Source organism: Mustela nigripes, chromosome 3, assembly GCF_022355385.1.
Source record: "Mustela nigripes isolate SB6536 chromosome 3, MUSNIG.SB6536, whole genome shotgun sequence".
Lineage (NCBI taxonomy): Eukaryota > Metazoa > Chordata > Mammalia > Carnivora > Mustelidae > Mustela > Mustela nigripes.
In genome coordinates this window covers 196878645-196894802 of record NC_081559.1, presented here as the reverse complement: position 1 = coordinate 196894802, position 16158 = coordinate 196878645, and the positions used below count along the sequence as shown (strand labels likewise).

The 16158-nt window shown below is 65.9% G+C and overlaps 2 protein-coding genes across 3 annotated transcripts; one reads left to right on the top strand and one right to left on the bottom strand.

Annotated features, from left to right (window-relative positions):
* The first annotated feature begins 2021 nt into the window (after window positions 1-2021).
* On the top strand, window positions 2022-8304 carry FAM83H (family with sequence similarity 83 member H). The gene is given in 6 exon segments (XM_059395322.1): window positions 2022-2406; window positions 2408-2533; window positions 2535-2735; window positions 3399-3563; window positions 3670-3794; window positions 4020-8304. Coding segments are annotated over 6 exon segments (3591 nt in total). The 5' UTR covers window positions 2022-2286; the 3' UTR covers window positions 6874-8304.
* A 1323-nt stretch (window positions 8305-9627) lies between these two features.
* MAPK15 (mitogen-activated protein kinase 15) lies at window positions 9628-15866 on the bottom strand. Of its 2 annotated transcripts, none has more exons than XM_059395311.1 (14): window positions 15643-15866; window positions 14169-14267; window positions 13919-13948; window positions 13740-13830; window positions 13118-13248; window positions 12866-13029; window positions 12510-12649; window positions 11731-11788; window positions 11190-11261; window positions 10932-11037; window positions 10604-10805; window positions 10353-10486; window positions 10148-10276; window positions 9628-10045 (listed from the first exon to the last, which is right to left on the bottom strand). In XM_059395311.1, exons 1-14 carry the CDS (start codon window positions 15709-15711, stop codon window positions 9857-9859), a joined length of 1614 nt encoding a protein of 537 aa, XP_059251294.1. In that variant the 5' UTR covers window positions 15712-15866; the 3' UTR covers window positions 9628-9856. The 2 variants fall into 2 exon arrangements, with proteins under 2 accessions (XP_059251294.1, XP_059251293.1); XM_059395310.1 differs by having other exon boundaries at window positions 11190-11327; window positions 15643-15865.
* Between the last annotated feature and the right edge of the window lie 292 nt (window positions 15867-16158).

The following is a 16158-nucleotide window of genomic DNA, read 5'->3' as shown; positions in this document are numbered from 1 at the left end:
TTGTCCGCCTTGTGTCCGGGGTCAGAGGTCAGCAGCAAAGGAGCTGATTCCTGCTGAGTCATCGCTGGGGTGTGACGGGTGTCCCTCTCTCTCTCCCTTCGGGCAGCGTGCAGTAGTGCACGACACGCCATCGGTGTCTTGTCAGGGGCTAGGGGCTGGAGAGGGGCCGCTGGCCAGTCCACAGTTCAAGGGTGTGCATGGTGAAAGGAAGAAAGGCAGTGGGCTTAGGGCTGTTGTTGTTGAGGCCATGCAGGGCGCCCTGGCGTGGGCATGCAGGAGGGCACCCCCGTTCCGGGGCGCCTTGGCACTGCCCTCCTCCCCATGACTGCCAGGCTGGATGGTTTCTGTAGACTCCCCTTCCCAGTGGGGTGTGGAGCACAGGATCCCTTCTGTGTTCCCCCAGCTTGGGAAGGGCTCTCTCTCTTATGTAGGGAGCACGATCATGCCCCCAGGCCCTGCCTGGTCCAACACAGACCCCATACCACGGAATTCCAGAGTCTTCCCGCCCCACCTTCTGTCGGGTCCTGGGGGAGGCCCCACTACAGACAGACCTGCACCTGGTACCCTGGTGCAGTGTGCCCCTGAGACCAGTACGGGCTTCTCGCGTAGCTGCGCAGAGTGATGGGGGATGGCAGATCTGGTTTCCTGCAGACCCTCTCCCTGGTAGCACGGCCCACCCCCGCTGCACATCCACTTGGCCTGTCACTCCCCAGGGAGAGTGGACAGGGAAAGTGCCTTAGGTCATCCTACCCCACAGTCTTGACCCCTACTCCATCTGGTTCCCAGCTGCCTCCGAGCACCCAATGACCCCGCCCGGTGAGCAGCACCCAGCTGCTCCTGTGGACCGGGCTGCACTGCACTCTGGCAGGACCAGCACCCAGGAGCGTGGGAGCTAGGCGGGATCTGAATCCCGCTCAGTCCTGGCCCAAAGCAGTGGCTGGGGTTGGGGGGGGCTGGGCCTGGGGCTCTCCTTCCAGGGTAGGAGGAGGCGGTTTTGGGATTGGAGGTTGATGACCCCTGGGGGTTCAGAAAAGCCCCGCCCCACCCTTGGCGTTGCAGAGCTCATCGCCACTTCTGTCAGCCTAAGCTCCCTCACAGGCCCCCTCAGGAGGCATGTGGACTGGAGTGGACTGGGCAGCGTTTGATGTCCTCAATAAACTGGGGACAAGGGGAGAGGCACGTGTGGAGCCCGGGGTGAGCCTGATGGCCACAGCCAAGGGTTCGGGCTTCATCCAGAGTCCGGGGGGTGGGGCGGGCAGCAGGGCCTGACCAGAGATGGAAGACCACCTCCGGCACGCAGCGCTGGGCTGAGCCATGCTGGACTCCAAGCTTGTGCAGTGAGCGGAGGCTGCGGCCGGATCTGCCAGGGGCGTGGTTCCGGGAGTTTTCTCTCCGGTGGCACAGTGGCTGGAACCGGGGAGGGATGGGCCAAGAGAAGGGAGTGGCCCTGGTGGACAGGGACACAGGGCAGGGGTGCGTTTGGAGGACTGATGCGTGTGAATAGGTTGTGAGGCTCGGAGTGTGTGACCCCACGGGACAGGTGCGGGTGTGAGGACTGCAGACTGAATGCCGGGTCCGGGGACAGAAGTGGGGACAGGTTTTGTAAGCTGAGCTCAGGTTAGGCCAGGCATGGTGGCAGGTCAACCCTGACAGCTGCATTTTACAGTGGGGGTAATGAGCCAGCGGGGCCCGAGGCCCCACTCACGCCCCTGTACTGTGGACGCAGACACATGGGCGGGGCCACCTGGCGCGCCAGCACGCACTGTAGTTCAGGGCCTTTGAAAATGCGTTCATGTCCAAATGAGAAGAAAAAAGCAAATACAATAAAGAATTTGGCTTGGATTATATTTTCTTTGTAGCAACAACCAGAACGTATTGGGTTGTTCTTTTTCTTATGGAGATACAGAGAAGTACCCGGGACATGGGCCGTCTGGAACCGAGTGGGGGCTTTGTGCAGCCAGAACCCCTGCCTGGAAACCAGGGTGCGGGCATTCCTGAGGTTCCAGTGAGAGGAGGGCCCCCCCCCCCCCCCGTGCAGAGTAACATGAGACAGGGCCAGGGCACCTGTACCTGGGTCCCCCGCTGGCCTCCCCCCAGCTAGGGGACATCCTGGGGCAGGGGTGCCCAGAAGGCCTCCACGTGTGGCCTGCACTCCACAGCCCACTCAGGACATACAGGCCTCGCTACAGTGTGTGTCCACGCACGGCAGGGTCAGGGGGAGCAGCGCCAGTTCTGCTGCTCCAGGAACATGTCTCCTCACACCTTCCCCAGGCCCCTGGCCCCGACATGGCCCGTCGCTCCCAGAGCTCCTCGCAGGGGGACAACCCGCTGGCTCCCGGGTACCTGCCACCTCACTACAAAGAGTACTACCGCCTGGCGCTGGATGCCCTGGCCGAGGGGGGGGCCGGAGGCCTACAGCCGCTTCCTGGCGTCCGAAGGGGCACCTGCCTTCCTGTGCCCAGAGGAGCTGGAGCACGTGAGCCGCCACCTGCGGCCCCCTCAGCATGTTGCCCGCGAGCCCCCTGAAGGCAGCCCCCCCCAACGTGGACATGGATGGCTCCTCGGGCACCTACTGGCCCATGAACTCAGACCAGGCAGTGCCTGAGCTCGACCTAGGCTGGCCCCTGACCTTCGGCTTCCAGGGCACTGAGGTCACCACACTGGTGCAGCCACCCCCACCGGACAGCCCCAGCATCAAGGACGAGGCACGAAGGATGATTCGCTCTGCCCAGCAGGTGTGCTTTCCCGGGCTGGGTGGTCAGTTGGGGGAGCTGCCTGAGCTGGACCCTGAAGCCTTAGTAGGAGTTGTGGGGGGGGCAAACCCCACCCCGCCGGCTGGCCACGCCCCTCCTGTCTTCTTTCTGGGTCACGTGTTTGGTTATTGCACGCTGCGGTTCTGCCTGCCCCCCTACGTGGCCAGTGCCCAGAAACTCCAGGGCTCTGGGATGGCTGGGCCCCCTTCCTGGTTTGGACTTGGGGTTCAGAGAATTCTCTCTAGTCGAACCTTTGACCCAGGCTTGGCCCCACCAAACAGGAACCAGACATGGAAGCTGAAGGCAGCAGGTCTGGAAGCCAGAGGCTCCAGACTGCCTTGTGCACCCTGGCGCGCAGTCTCCTCGAAGGGCCGAGAGCTAGGGCCTGGGTGGCGCCTTCCGGGGCGGGCTGTGCGGCTTCATTTGCCTTGTCCCTTCCCCAACAGGAGGGAGGCTCTGTGCCTGCCTAGGGCTCCATCATGGGTCACCTGGCTGCCAGCAGCCCCACACCCCCTCTGGTAGGCGTTCTCCTGGCTCCTGTGGTGTCTGGGTGATCTGACGCCCGTCCAGGCAGGCAGGAATGGTGAGAGAATGGTGGGGACAGCAGAGGGGTCTGTCCTCGGTCCCTGACCCGCCCCCCCGCAGGTGGTGGCCGTGGTGATGGACATGTTCACAGACGTGGACCTGCTCGGTGAAGTGCTGGAGGCGGCGGCACGCCGCGTGCCGGTCTACATCCTCCTGGATGAGATGAACGCGCAGCACTTCCTAGACATGGCCGACAAGTGCCGCGTCAACCTGCACCACGTGGACGTGAGTGACCCCGGGCAGGGGTGTAGGGAGGTGGAGGGCGCTTCCTCAGAGACCTAATGCCTCTCCCCTCCGCACCCCCCCCCCCCCCCCCCCCCCCCCCCGCCAGTTCCTGCGCGTGCGCACTGTGGCCGGCCCCACCTACTACTGCCGCACGGGGAAATCCTTCAAGGGCCACGTGAAGGAGAAGTTCCTGCTGGTGGACTGTGCCGTGGTGATGAGTGGGAGCTACAGGTGCGCCCAGCCCGCAACCCCGACACCTCCCCACCTAAGGGCCGCCTCTGCCCAAGCCCTGGTCCAGTAGCCCCTGACAAGGCGCCCCCCTGGGTCCTTGCAGAGAGACCACCACAACTGCAGGCGGCCTTCCGCGCCCCAACCCCTCCCCCCTCGGCCCCGCCCCTCTGACGCCGACTCCGCCCCTCGCCTTGACTCTGAACTTGACCCCCGCCCCACCCGCAGCTTCATGTGGTCCTTCGAGAAGATCCACCGAAGCCTGGCGCACGTGTTCCAGGGCGAGCTGGTGTCCAGCTTCGATGAGGAGTTCCGCATCCTGTTCGCACAGTCCGAGCCTCTGGTGCCCTCGGCCGGGGCGCTGGCCCGCATGGACGCTTACGCGCTGGCTCCGTACGCGGGAGCCGGGCCCCTTATGGGCGGCCAGGTGACCGGGGCGCCGACCCCCTTCTCCTTCCCCAGACGAGCGCACCTCCTGTTCCCACCGCCTCGGGAAGAGGGCCTGGGTTTCCCGTCCTTCCTCGACCCCGACCGCCACTTCTTGTCGGCCTTCCGCCGGGAGGAGCCGGTGCGGATGCCGGGCGGAGCCCTGGAGCCGCACGCCGGGCTGCGGCCGCTGTCGCGGCGGCTGGACGCGGAGACGGGACTCGGGGGCGAGCTCGCGGGCCCGCGGGGCTTCTTCCAGGCCCGGCACCTGGAGATGGACTCCTTCAAGCGGCACAGCTACGCCGCCGCCGACGGCGCGGGCGCGGTGGAGAACTTCGCGGCCGCGCGGCAGGTGTCACGGCAGACGTTCCTCAGCCACGGGGACGACTTCCGCTTCCAGACCAGTCACTTCCACCGTGACCAGCTCTACCAGCAGCATTACCAGTGGGACCCACAGCTGGCGCCGGCGCGCCCGCAGGGCCTGTTCGAGAAGCTGCGCGCTGGCCGCCCGGGCTTCACCGAGCACGAAGACTTCGCGCTAGGGCCCGGGCCACGCTTCCCCGAGCTCGGACCCGACGGACACCAGCGGCTGGACTACGTGCCGTCCAGCGCGTCACGCGAGGTGCGCCACGGCTCAGACCCCGCCTCGGGGCCCGGGCCCCGTGGCCTGGAACCCAGCGGGGCTCCACGCCCCAACCTGGGCCAGCGCTTCCCGTGCCAGGCGGTGGCGAGGCTGGGCCCGGATGCCGCCTCCGACGCAGAGCCCGAGCGCAGGGGCGGGCCCGAGGGGCGGGCGGGGCTGCGGCACTGGCGCCTGGCGTCCTACCTGAGCGGTTGCCATGGCGAGGACACCGGCGAAGAGGGCCTGCCGGCGCCCATGGAGGCTGAGGCCTATGAAGACGACGTTCTGGTGTCCGGGGGCCGAGTGGCCCCCGGGGACCTGCTCCCTTCAGCCTCCCGTGCACCCTTCCCGGCCAAGGGCCTGGTGCCTTGCTCTGGCGGCGGCGGTGGTGACAACCCAGAGCGCGAGGGCCTGGAGGAGGCAGGTCTGGCCAAGCAGGACTCTTTCCGCTCCCGCTTGAACCCGCTGATCCAGCGCAGCTCGCGCCTGCGCTCCTCCCTGATCTTCAGCGCTTCGCAGGCTGAGGTCGCCTGTGGGGCCACGGGGGCCACGGGGGCCACGGCAGCCACCACTGAGAAGGCGCAGTTGCTGCACAAGGAGCAGGCGGTCAGCGAGATGCTGGGCCCTGGTGGCGATGCCGTGCGCTCCGCCACTTCCACCAAGGTGGCCGAGCTCCTGGAGAAATACAAGGGCCCGGCGCGTGATGCCGGCGGGACGGGGGCCCCAGTCACAGTCACCAGCCACAGCAAGGCTGTTGTGTCCCAGGCATGGCGGGAGGAGGCGGTGGCGCCCAGTGGGGCAGGAGGCGAGCGCCGCAGCCTCGAGAGCTGCCTGCTGGACTTGCGCGACTCCTTCGCACAGCGGCTGCACCAGGAGGCAGAGAGGCAGCCGGGAGCTGCCACGCTTACCGCTGCCCAGCTGCTAGACACGCTGGGCCGGAGTGGTGCCGACCGGCTGCCCTCTCGCTTTCTCTCTGCGCAAGGCCGCTCCGCCTCCCCACAAGGGCGGGTCAGCCCCCCGCTGGAGGGGTATGGGCCCCGCCAGGCACCTCACCCTGAGCCAAGAGGGAGCCCCACCTCTGCTTACCCTGAGCCAAAAGGAAGCCCCACCTCGGCCTATCCCGAGCGCAGGGGTAGCCCGGTCCCCCCTGTACCGGAGCGCAGGGGCAGCCCCGTCCCTGCTGTGCCCGAGCGCAGGGGCAGCCCCGTCCCCGCTGTGCCCGAGCGCAGGGGCAGCCCCGTCCCCGCTGTGCCCGAGCACAGGGGCAGCCCTGTCCCTGCTGTGCCCGAGCGCAGGGGCAGCCTGACCCTTACCTTCTCCGAGGAGTCTCCGAAGACTGGGACCGCGGAGGAGACGGCTGGCGGCCCCATGGAAGTCCTGCGCAAGGGCTCACTACGTCTCCGCCAGCTGCTGAGCCCCAGGGGTGAGCGGCGCACGGAGGAAGAGGGCGGCTTCCCAGCGCCACAGGAGAACGGGCAGCCCGAGAGCCCCCGGCGGCCGTCCCTGGGGAGGGCGGATAGCACGGAAGCGGCCACTGGAGACGAGCGGGGCCCGAGGGCGCGCACAGCCTCTGCCACGGCCAACGCTTTGTACAGCAGCAACCTGCGGGATGACACAAAAGCCATTCTGGAGCAGATTAGCGCCCACGGCCAGAAACACCGCGGAGTCCCTGCGGCGGCCCCGGGCCTGGCTCACAGCAGTCCTGAACTGGGCCGCTCCCCAGCTGCTGGCGGCCTGGCTCCGGACATGTCCGACAAGGACAAATGCTCTGCCATCTTCCGCTCGGACAGCCTGGGGACCCAAGGTAGACTGAGCCGTACCCTGCCCGCCAGCGCGGAGGACCGCGACCGGCTGCTGCGCCGCATGGAGAGCATGCGCAAGGAGAAGCGCGTCTACAGCCGCTTTGAGGTCTTCTGCAAAAAGGAAGAGGCTGGGGCCGCAGGGGCGGGGGAGGGCCCGGCGGAGGACGACACGAGGGACAGCAAGGTGGGCAAGTTTGTGCCCAGGATCCTGGGCACTTTCAAAAAGAAGTGAGCCCCCTGGTCCCCCAGCCCCCGACCGGGCGCCCACCTCACTGCCCACCACCAGGCAGGGTGCCTGGAGCTCCCAAGGACGCGGTTGGGAAGCGGCGGTGGTTTAGCGCGGCGGCACCCGGCCCTCACCCAGCTGCTGGCCCGGCCCGGCCCGGCCCCTCCCTCATGCCATGCCTTACTCCTCCAGCTCCACCCCTGCCGCAGGGCCCCAGCCGTTCCCTTTGTAGCATCCCTGTCCACCATCTCTGGGCTTCAGGGCCCCTTGAGACCTGCATTCACCTCAGGTCCTGATCTTTTTGTGCCTTAGGTCCCCACCCTTTCGGGGGCCCATCTTTTTGTGCCTTAGTCCCCCATCTTTGGGGGCCCCAGATCTCAGGGCTTCCGTGTCTCAGGACTCTCCTCTGCTCACTGCCCCGCCCCTCGCCCGGCTGCTTTGCCACTGCTGCGGCTTTCCTGTGTGCGGGCAGCCCAGCCTCTCTCTCTCTCCCCCTGGCCGGCATCTCCCCTGCACCCCGCGGCTCCAGGCTTGCTTCCTGCCCCGCTTGCATTCCTCCTCCTGGCCTCTCTGCCTCCTGGCACCCTTCTCAGTGGCCGTTCACTGCAGGGGGAGCAGAGTGGTTCAGGCGGCTGGTGATGGCAGTGGGATACACCCAGACCCAAAGGGGGTCCGTCTCAGGAAGCACAGTCCAGGGGGTTGCTGACGGCGGGGTGCCCAGGGGACTCCTGAGAGACCGTCCTGCCAGAACTGAGGCCGACCTGGTGGCTCTTCCTGTGGGGCTCCAGCCAGCACCCCAGCCCCCAGCAAGGGCTGAAGAGCTGGGAGCGTTGGCGTTTGTAACACTCGGAAGCCAGGTCTGGATGGAGGCTTGTGCTTGACTGGGCGAGGGGAAGGGTCCGTGCGGTGGTGCAGGACCGCTTCACGTTCCCTGTTCTGGATCCTTCCTTCTTTGTCACCAACCTGCAAAATGGAAGTTTTGTTTCTGTATCTCTCTCCTCCGGACAGTGACTTTGATTGGAATAACATTTTGACACCAAATGCTTAGGAAGCGCCCCGCTGTAAGTGCTAGTAGCATTGGGAAATTAGTATTTCTGCAACTTTTTTTTTTGGGTTTAAGAATAAGAAATGGCAGTCGCTCAGCCTGGGAAAGGATTTAAGGAACGAGGCTGCTGAGCCGAGGTGGCGGTTCTGACTCCAGGCCCCTGGAGAAGGGTGACGGGGGGCTGGGGGGCACTGTGGGTCAGGCGGAGGAGGTCACCGAGGAGCCAGACGCTCTCCCATGTCCCTCGGCCTAGAGGCACTTGCTGACCCGTTCACTTTTGCATGTCTCAGCGCAGCCCTGGTCTGTGTCCTCCACGTGCTGAATAACACGTGTCAAATGTCATTCTGCACATCTTGTTGTTAACAATAAAACACAACACATTCCTAAATATAGATACCCCCAGTTAATACATGGCAAACGTTAGTCTTGGGAACTCGGATTTCCTTCTGGATGGCACCACCCCTGCGGGGAGCAGTAGAGACTCCCGCCCCACCCCCTGCACACCTGTACTGCCATCACCTGTGACCACATCTGACCCAGGAGACTCTCCGTCTTCGCACCCTCCCAGGACCTGCTTCCCCGCACAGGCGAACTGCTTTAGTCTGCCGCTCCCACTTCCAGTTCTGCCCGCCCTCCGTATAGGCACACCCTGCCGGAAGCTCCTGGTCACCAAGCCCCTCCAGTCACCGGTGCGCAGGTGTCCAGGTCTCTCAGCCATTCTGCGACCCCCCTCGCAGGGCCGGGCTTCCTGGGGCCCCACCTGCCCCTCTCTGGGCTATGGGGTTCCTTCCCTCCCCTTCATCCATCACCTGGTGGCTATGCCTCAGGCTCTGGGAACTCAGCCCTCACCGCCCCCCCCCCCCACCAGCCACCGGTCTTCCGACTGGCTCACCTCCAGCCCAGGACCGGGCCATCAACTCTCACTTCCTCTTTGGGCTCCCTCCCCAGTCCTCGCCTGCTTGCCCCATTGCTCGCAGCCACCTGGTCTGGGCCCACCCTCTGCCCTTCCCACCTGCGCCTCTAGCAGCCGTGGGCAGCTTTCACAGGTGCGCAGAGCTCCCGCTCCTGGCAGCCCAGCCCCCAGCACAGCACAGCCCACATCCTGTAGACCGTGAGCTCCAGCCAGCAGTTGGGAAATGGCCTGTGTTCCAGCGCCTGCCGGGAGGTCAGGTGTGGTGCACGGCTCACCTGGGACCATGAGACAGGTGTCCCCCGGGGCCAGCTCCCACCGTCCTGGACCCACCCCTTACCAGGACAGATTAGCTGCCAGTCACTGTTGGTGGCCAAGAGCACAGTGATCACAGTCAGGGGCTGGAACCTGGGGCACTGCCCTATCTGTCCTCTCCACTTTTTACTCTGGCTCAGAGCCGCAAGTGTGGTCACGTGATGGTTTGCACTGAGGCAGCAGGTGCACAAGTCCCCCCCCACCGAGCAACTTGAGGACAGCCTTGTCCCTCTGATGGTGCCCTGGCACCAGGCAGGCCCCAGACCATCTGTGGAGAGAGGATGGGAAGCTGGCCCTGAGGAGCCCCCTCGGCCAGTCGGTGCTGGTGTGAGCCTCCAGGGACAGCACTGGGCCGACAGGAGCCGCGCAGCTTCTCGTGGGCTCTGTACTAGACATGGGGGTCCTCTGAAGGGGGTGGTTTCCAGGGAAGGGGTGGTGTGACCTCGGAGGGAGTCCCCACTGAGAACAGAAGATAGGCAGGCAGGCTGGGGACGGACACGAATTTATTGGAGGGTGTGATTGGCAATGGGTGGGAACCTCACCCACCGCGCTGCGGGAAGGCCTGGACAAGCCCCCTGGATCTCGAGGATGTGGCCAGGCAGAAAGGTGAACCGGTGGCGTGGGGGACTGGGGCGTAAATCGGGCTGGGAGAGGGGCAGGGAACTGGGCAAGGGGCACGGGCTGAGCGGAAGAGCCGGTCTGAAGGCCGGTGGGGCGGCTTAGGCGCGGGGACCCGGGAGCAGCGGCAGGCGGCCCAGTGCCGAGCGGCAGACGGTACCGTACGCTTGAGAGTAGCCCCCGAGCGCCGCCCTTGCGGCGCCCTGGACCCCCTGCGAGGCCGAGGCGCTGAACATCCTCCGGCCCGGCCGGGGCTCGGGCCGGCCGTCCGCGGGAAGCCCGCGAGGGACCTGCACACGGTCCAGGGGCGGCGTGAGGGGCGGGACCAGAGGGAGGGGAGGGTCCCGACGCGGCCGAAGGGGGCGGGAAGGACGGGCGGCCCGGGAGCTCACCCGTCGCGCGCCGCTGGCGCGCAGCTCTCGGCCCGGGTTCCCGTCGCTCCGGACTAGGGCCTGGATGGCCACCTGGGCGGCGGCCTGCCTGGCGAGGGAGGGCGCCGCCCCCTTGCCACTGGGCTTCACCTGGGAAGGGGCGCGCCACCGGGTCACTGCCCGGCCCTCAGAAGGGATTGAGAGGCACCCTCCCGGACTGACCTACCCACGAGGGGGCCGAGGGGGCCTCCGGCGTCGCCCCAGGGGGCCTCTCCCCTCTCCCGAGACCTCGTGGGGGCGGAGGCTGGAGCAGGGGGGCCGAGTTCTGCCGCGGAAGGTTCTTGGCTCCGCAGGCAACGTCTGTGGGGTCGGAAGATCAACCCCCGGGGTTAGTCTGGCGCAGCGGACGCTCGGTGGCTCCACGCGGAAGGGGCAGGGGCCGCGCCCGGTGCGGGGAGGCAGTCGAAGGTCACACACCCGGCGCGGCCCGCTGAGTCGGGCCGCTCTGAGGTCTGCGTCCGGGGTTCCGCGTGGAAGAGCCCGGGGCGGGCGGAGGGGCGGCGCTGGCTCTGAGCAGGTGCGCCTGGGGCGGGGGGGCGCCGGGCTCTGCGCCCGGGGGTGTGCCCCCCACGCCTTTCTCTCTGGGGACCCGGCTGTTGGCCCTGCGCTCCAGGATCATCTGCGGAGACGGAGGGGCGCTCAGGGGTGCACCGCGCTGGTGTAGAGGGTCAGGGGGCCGCTGAGGCAGGGGAGGGGCTCGAGGGTGAGCGCGGATGGGGGGTCTTAGTGGTCGCCGCCACAGCACCTGATAGACGCGGCTGCGATACTCGGGGGCTGAGAGCTGAACTCCTTCGAGCACTGGGAGCCGCACAGCCGAATCCAGGGTCCACTCACGGGCCGGGCAGTGGAACCTGCGGCGAGCCAGCGAGGCCGGCGTGGCAGAAGCGGGACCCTCCCGTCTCTCCAGTCCAGCGCAGATCCGCGACCCAACATCCAGCCCAGCAAGGGAGGAGCTGGCCCGCGGCACCCTGCCCTCTGCACCCCACCCGGGCCCCACCCCTACCTCTGCACGTAGGGGTGCTGCAGTGCCTGGGCTGCGCTGAGCCGCTTGTCCGGGGCAAATACCAGGAGGCCCCTGAGGAGATCCAAGGCCTCCGGGGGTGTGTCTGGCGGCAGGAGGGTGTCCAGCGGCTGCCGTGGCCTGCGGGTGCCCGCTACTGTCCCCTCTCCAGGTGCAGGCTGCTCCCACACCCATATCTGTGGCAGCTCCAGTTCGGACCCTGACCCTCTGCCCAAGCAGCCCTTAACCAACCTGGTGCCTCTCCGTCCCCATGCAACACCCTCAGGCAGCCTGGCAAGGGGCGAGATCCCTGCCCGCCTTGCTTCGGTCCCCTCCTCTCCAAGCCCTGCTGCGTTCCTGTGGGCCTCCCCACACCTCCAGCCATGCTGGGGGATGCTGAAGGTTCCTCATTATTAGTGCAACCAAATCGCCGGCTGTGGGAGCGCCATCAGAAGCCCAGGGTCCAGGTCCGGCCTGGCGGACGGGCCCACAAGCTGAGAGGAAGAGTAACAGAGCCAGGCTCTAAGCAAGCATCGCCACTCACCAGGCCCGTAGGCAGGGCAGGATCGAGGCACTGTAGCTTGAGCCAAGAGCCAGGAGGTCTGCAGGTGGGTGGACGGAACATGGGGTGGGACCGGGAGCGCCTGGTCCGGGGGGACCACTCAGGGAGGTCGGGGGCCAGCGGTCTCTTCCTGCCCTGGGGGGTGCCTGCCTTTCCAGGCTTGGGCGGTCTGGCAGGACTGTGAGCTGGAATGCCTAGATTCCTGCTACATGTGCCTGCCCTAGCACAGTTTTCCCCTCCCGCTCCTGCACACGCGCTCCACATCTGGGCATTCCCTCCTCCATGGAAGGACCCCTTCCCCCTCCACCCGGGAAAGCAGAGACTCAGGGGAAGACAATAGGGCTCCCCCCACCTGGTTCTTCCCCTCTCTTTTGCCCTGCTCCCCACGCCCCCCAGGGAAGAGGAAGGACTCCCTAGACTACCTGACCCTCACTGCTATCTCCCGCCACCTCTCCCCCAACCCTCTGCTGCCTGCTCCCTGCACAGCTGCTGGACCTGCTCCCGCCAGCCCCAGCTCCTGTCCTGACCCAGCTGGACCCTTTATGGGCACTGCTTGGCCCTCAGGGACCTGTAGCTCCTCCCCAGGCCTACCTTGTGTAGGTCCCGCCCTTTCCAGTCTTCCCGAGGCTCTGGACCCTTCCCCTCCCTTTCATCCCCAGCCTCCTCACCACCAGTCCTGGCCGGTCCCGTGCTGTCCCCTACAGCTCTGTGTGCTGACCCTCAGACTCCCTGATGCCCCGCAGGGCCCTGCTCACACTCACCCTCCTTGGACGGCGGCGGGATGGTCTCCAGGATGAGCTCCAGCTGGTGCAGCGTGGACGTGCCTGGGAACAGGGGCCTTCCCCGCAGCATCTCTCCCAGGATGCAGCCCAGACTCCACATGTCCACCCCGGGGGTGTACCTGGGGCAGGACAGGGTGCACGCATGGGGAGGGGACCCTGGAGGCAGACGTGGAGGAGACACAATCAAGGGGGCAGGGTCTGGGGCACTGGAAGGGAGCCGGTGAGGGCGCACGTGGGGGCCCAAGAAGCCTGGGGGGCCCCGGCTGAGTGGGAGGCTACAGGGGTGCTGCAGCGGACGGTGAGGGTAGGAGTGTGGGGGGGAGTGATGCTCTTACCAGCTGGAGGACAGCAGCACCTCGGGAGCCCGGTACCAGCGCGTGGCCACGTAATCTGTCAGGGCCTGGCCCTCAGGCCCCTCAGGGAGGTCACCAAGGGAGCGGGCGAGACCGAAGTCGCAGAGCTTCACCAAGCAGCTGGAGTCCAGGAGAACGTTGGACGGCTGCAAGGGAGGAGGTGGGCTGAGCTCTGTCAGGGGTGGGTGCGCACGGTGGGGGTGACGGGGCCCACGAATGGAGCACGGGGGGCACCTTCTGGTCCCGGTGGATGACATGTCCCGAGTGGATGAACTTGGTGGCCCGCAGCAGCTGGTAGATGATGTAGCGTTTGTGGGTGTCCTTCAGCAGCCTGCCCTTACAGATGACGGCGTTCAGATCTGTGTCTAGGGGAGCATGCGGGTCAGCCCGGGGGCCTGGGAAGAGGGCACAGGTCTGCCCCCCGCTGGACCGCTCCCGTGGCCGCAGCCCTCAGGTCCCACTGGCCTCCCTTGCAGCCCTGTCCCTGACGCTGTCCTGGGCACACACACTTAGTGGTTCCGGCCAGCTTCTCAGGCCTGTTGGCTGCCTTGGTTGGTGTAGCAATAAAAGTCTGTGGGGTTATGTTTAATACTTTATTTCCTGTCACTTTGTTTTATAAAATAGGTAGAAAAAGGAAAATATAGCTGCAAGTGGTGGAGAAAGCAGGAGCCTTGTAGAGATGGGCTCAAGGTGGTCACTGCCAGGCCCCGGCGCTGACACACGCCCGTGGTTTGTCCTCGGGCACCAAGGAACTGTCCCAGCTGGCCCCTGTGGTGGCCTGGGCAGCAGAGGGACATAAAAAGGGGGGCAGGCCCTGGGAGGGCCCAGCACCAGGGCTGAGCAAGGCCGCACTCACCCATAGACTCAAACACGAGGTAAATGTCCCTGTCATTCTCCGCCCGGATCACATCCAGGAGGCGGATGATGTTGGGATGGTCCCCCAGTTCCTAAGGAGAGAACCTGGGGCTGTGTGCTTCCCCCCTCGTTTGAAGCAGCTGCACCTGGGGAGGAGGTCAGATGGCCCTGGCCACTTACCTGGAGCAGCGTGATTTCCCGGAACGTTCTCTGGAATGAGACAGAAATATGAGAGCGGGTTTGGATGTTGGAAGGCTCCATGGGGACTGATGCTCATTGCGCAGACCACTGCACCACAGGGCCACCGAGCAGATAGTGCTCTGAGCAGTGACAGAGACCCACTGTGACCGAGCTACCAGGCTCCAAGCAGCAGGGCGCCGCCCCCACAGCCCGCCCTTGTCCTTCTCACTCTTCTTCTGCAGTCACTCACCTGCGCATCCGTCTTATCTCTAAAGGCGTCGAAGATTTTCTTGATGGCCACGACCTCGCCAGTCCTCCTATGCACTGCCTTCCACACGATGCCATAGGCCTGCAAGAAGGCTGGTCAGCTTGCCGGGCGCAGAACCAGCCTCCTGCCCCCTCCCCTGCCCACCAGACTGCTCCTCCTGCCTGCTCTGGCTCCTGGGAGGGATGAGGGTGTGGTGAGGGGCTGTGGCTCTGGGCGAGGAGGTCCCTGCAGTGGCGGGCTGCTAAGCCTGCTGCCCAGGACCCCGGCGTCTTCCAGAGGAGGGTGACAGGAAGCAAGACCCCAGAAAGAAATAAGGTCACAGATGGGAGATTGTGGACGGGCGAGGAAACCTTTTCTGGGCCCGCTGATCCTCTTTCACACCCCTCCAGCCTCTCAGCAAATCCTACCGGCTCTACACTCCGAATGTGTCGGAATCCGACTACTTGCTACCATCGTGCTACCATCTGGTCTGAGCCCCTTGACTCTCCCACATCTCCTGTCTGGATCAGTACACTGAGCTCTTAACTGGTCTCCTTAGCCTGCACCACCGTCCATCCTCCAGACCAGACAGGGTAACTTGTGGCGCCAAAGGCTGCTACCACCCTCTATGTCGTGCTTAGTAGAAGCCCTTGCAGTTTCCCAAAGGCACAGGTGATCAGATCCCCCCCTCAGTCACTCGTATCCAGGTTGTACCAACTCTGCTCTTTCCTCACAGCCAGTAGGTCCTTGCCGCAGGGCCTTTGCACTTGCTGTGTGCACTGTTTGGAACATTGTTTCTTTCCTCCCCCATTACACACCCAGTCACCCACCTTCACATACACTCTTTTTTTTTTTTTTTTTGACACAGAGAGATCACAAGTAGGCAGAGAGGCAGGCAGAGAGAGAGGGCGAAGCAGGTTCCCCGCTGAGCAGAGATCCTAGGACCCTGAGATCATGACCTGAGCCGAATGCAGAGGCTTAACTCACTGAGCCCCCCAGGCGCCCCTCACATACACTCTTTACACACAATCCCACAGGCTCTCACACACATTCACAAATGCACGTTTGCTCATACAAGGTCCTGGCTTGCACTCCATGCCCATCTACCTACTCAGTCCCTTCCTGGGCCAGGCTTGGGATCCACCCATCGCCCTCAGCGACAGGAATGATGGGCCCAGTCTCCTTGGAGTGTCCTATGGGCACCAGAAGTGGCAGCTGGGAGCAGGGGACGCTCGGTGGGGTCTGGGGAGGGGATCTGTCCAGGGTCCCACCGGCCTGAGACCTCTGTGGGCCCCCTGGAAGTAGGCACCGTTAGAACCCCGTTACAGGAAGCTGAGGCCCGACGGGCTCGGTGGCTTGCGCAAGGCCACCCTCCAGTCGGTGGAGAAAACTGGTAGCGAGCCCAGGACCCCCGGCAGCGTCGGAGAGACAGACCTCCCACGGGACCTGCCCCCGCCCCGCAGGTGGCCGGGCTCACCCCTTTCCCCAGCCGCCTCTTGAGCAGGTATCGCTGGGCTACGTGGTGGTCCACCTCCGCCGCGCACATGCCTTCGGGTGGGCGCCGGGAGGCCTCCGGACGCCCGCGAGGCTCGAACTGTTGAATCCGGTTGCCTTGGAGACCGCCCCGCCTTGCGTCTGCGCCGCGCCAGGGTGGGGCGGGGTGTGCGGCCCAGGCCCCACCCAGCGCCCCGCCCACCCGGCTCCTAGCCCCGCCCGCGCCCCCGCCGCGCCCCCGGCGGCCTCGGAAGCCCGGCGGCGGGGGAGGGGCGTGCGTTCGCGGGGCGCCCTCGGCCGGGCCGCTCTTCCCGCCGCCTCCCGCCTTCCCGCGTCCCCGCCCCCTAGGAGCGAGCGGGCCAGGGGCCGGGGCGCCGCAGGAGGGGCCTCTCGGGCGGGGCGGCCGGAGGCGGGCGGAGTGCGAGCGCGAACCCCGCGTGCTGAGCGCGGGCGTCTGCCCGGGGAACCGCAGCGTCGGCCCCGCGGAACCGCACGCGAA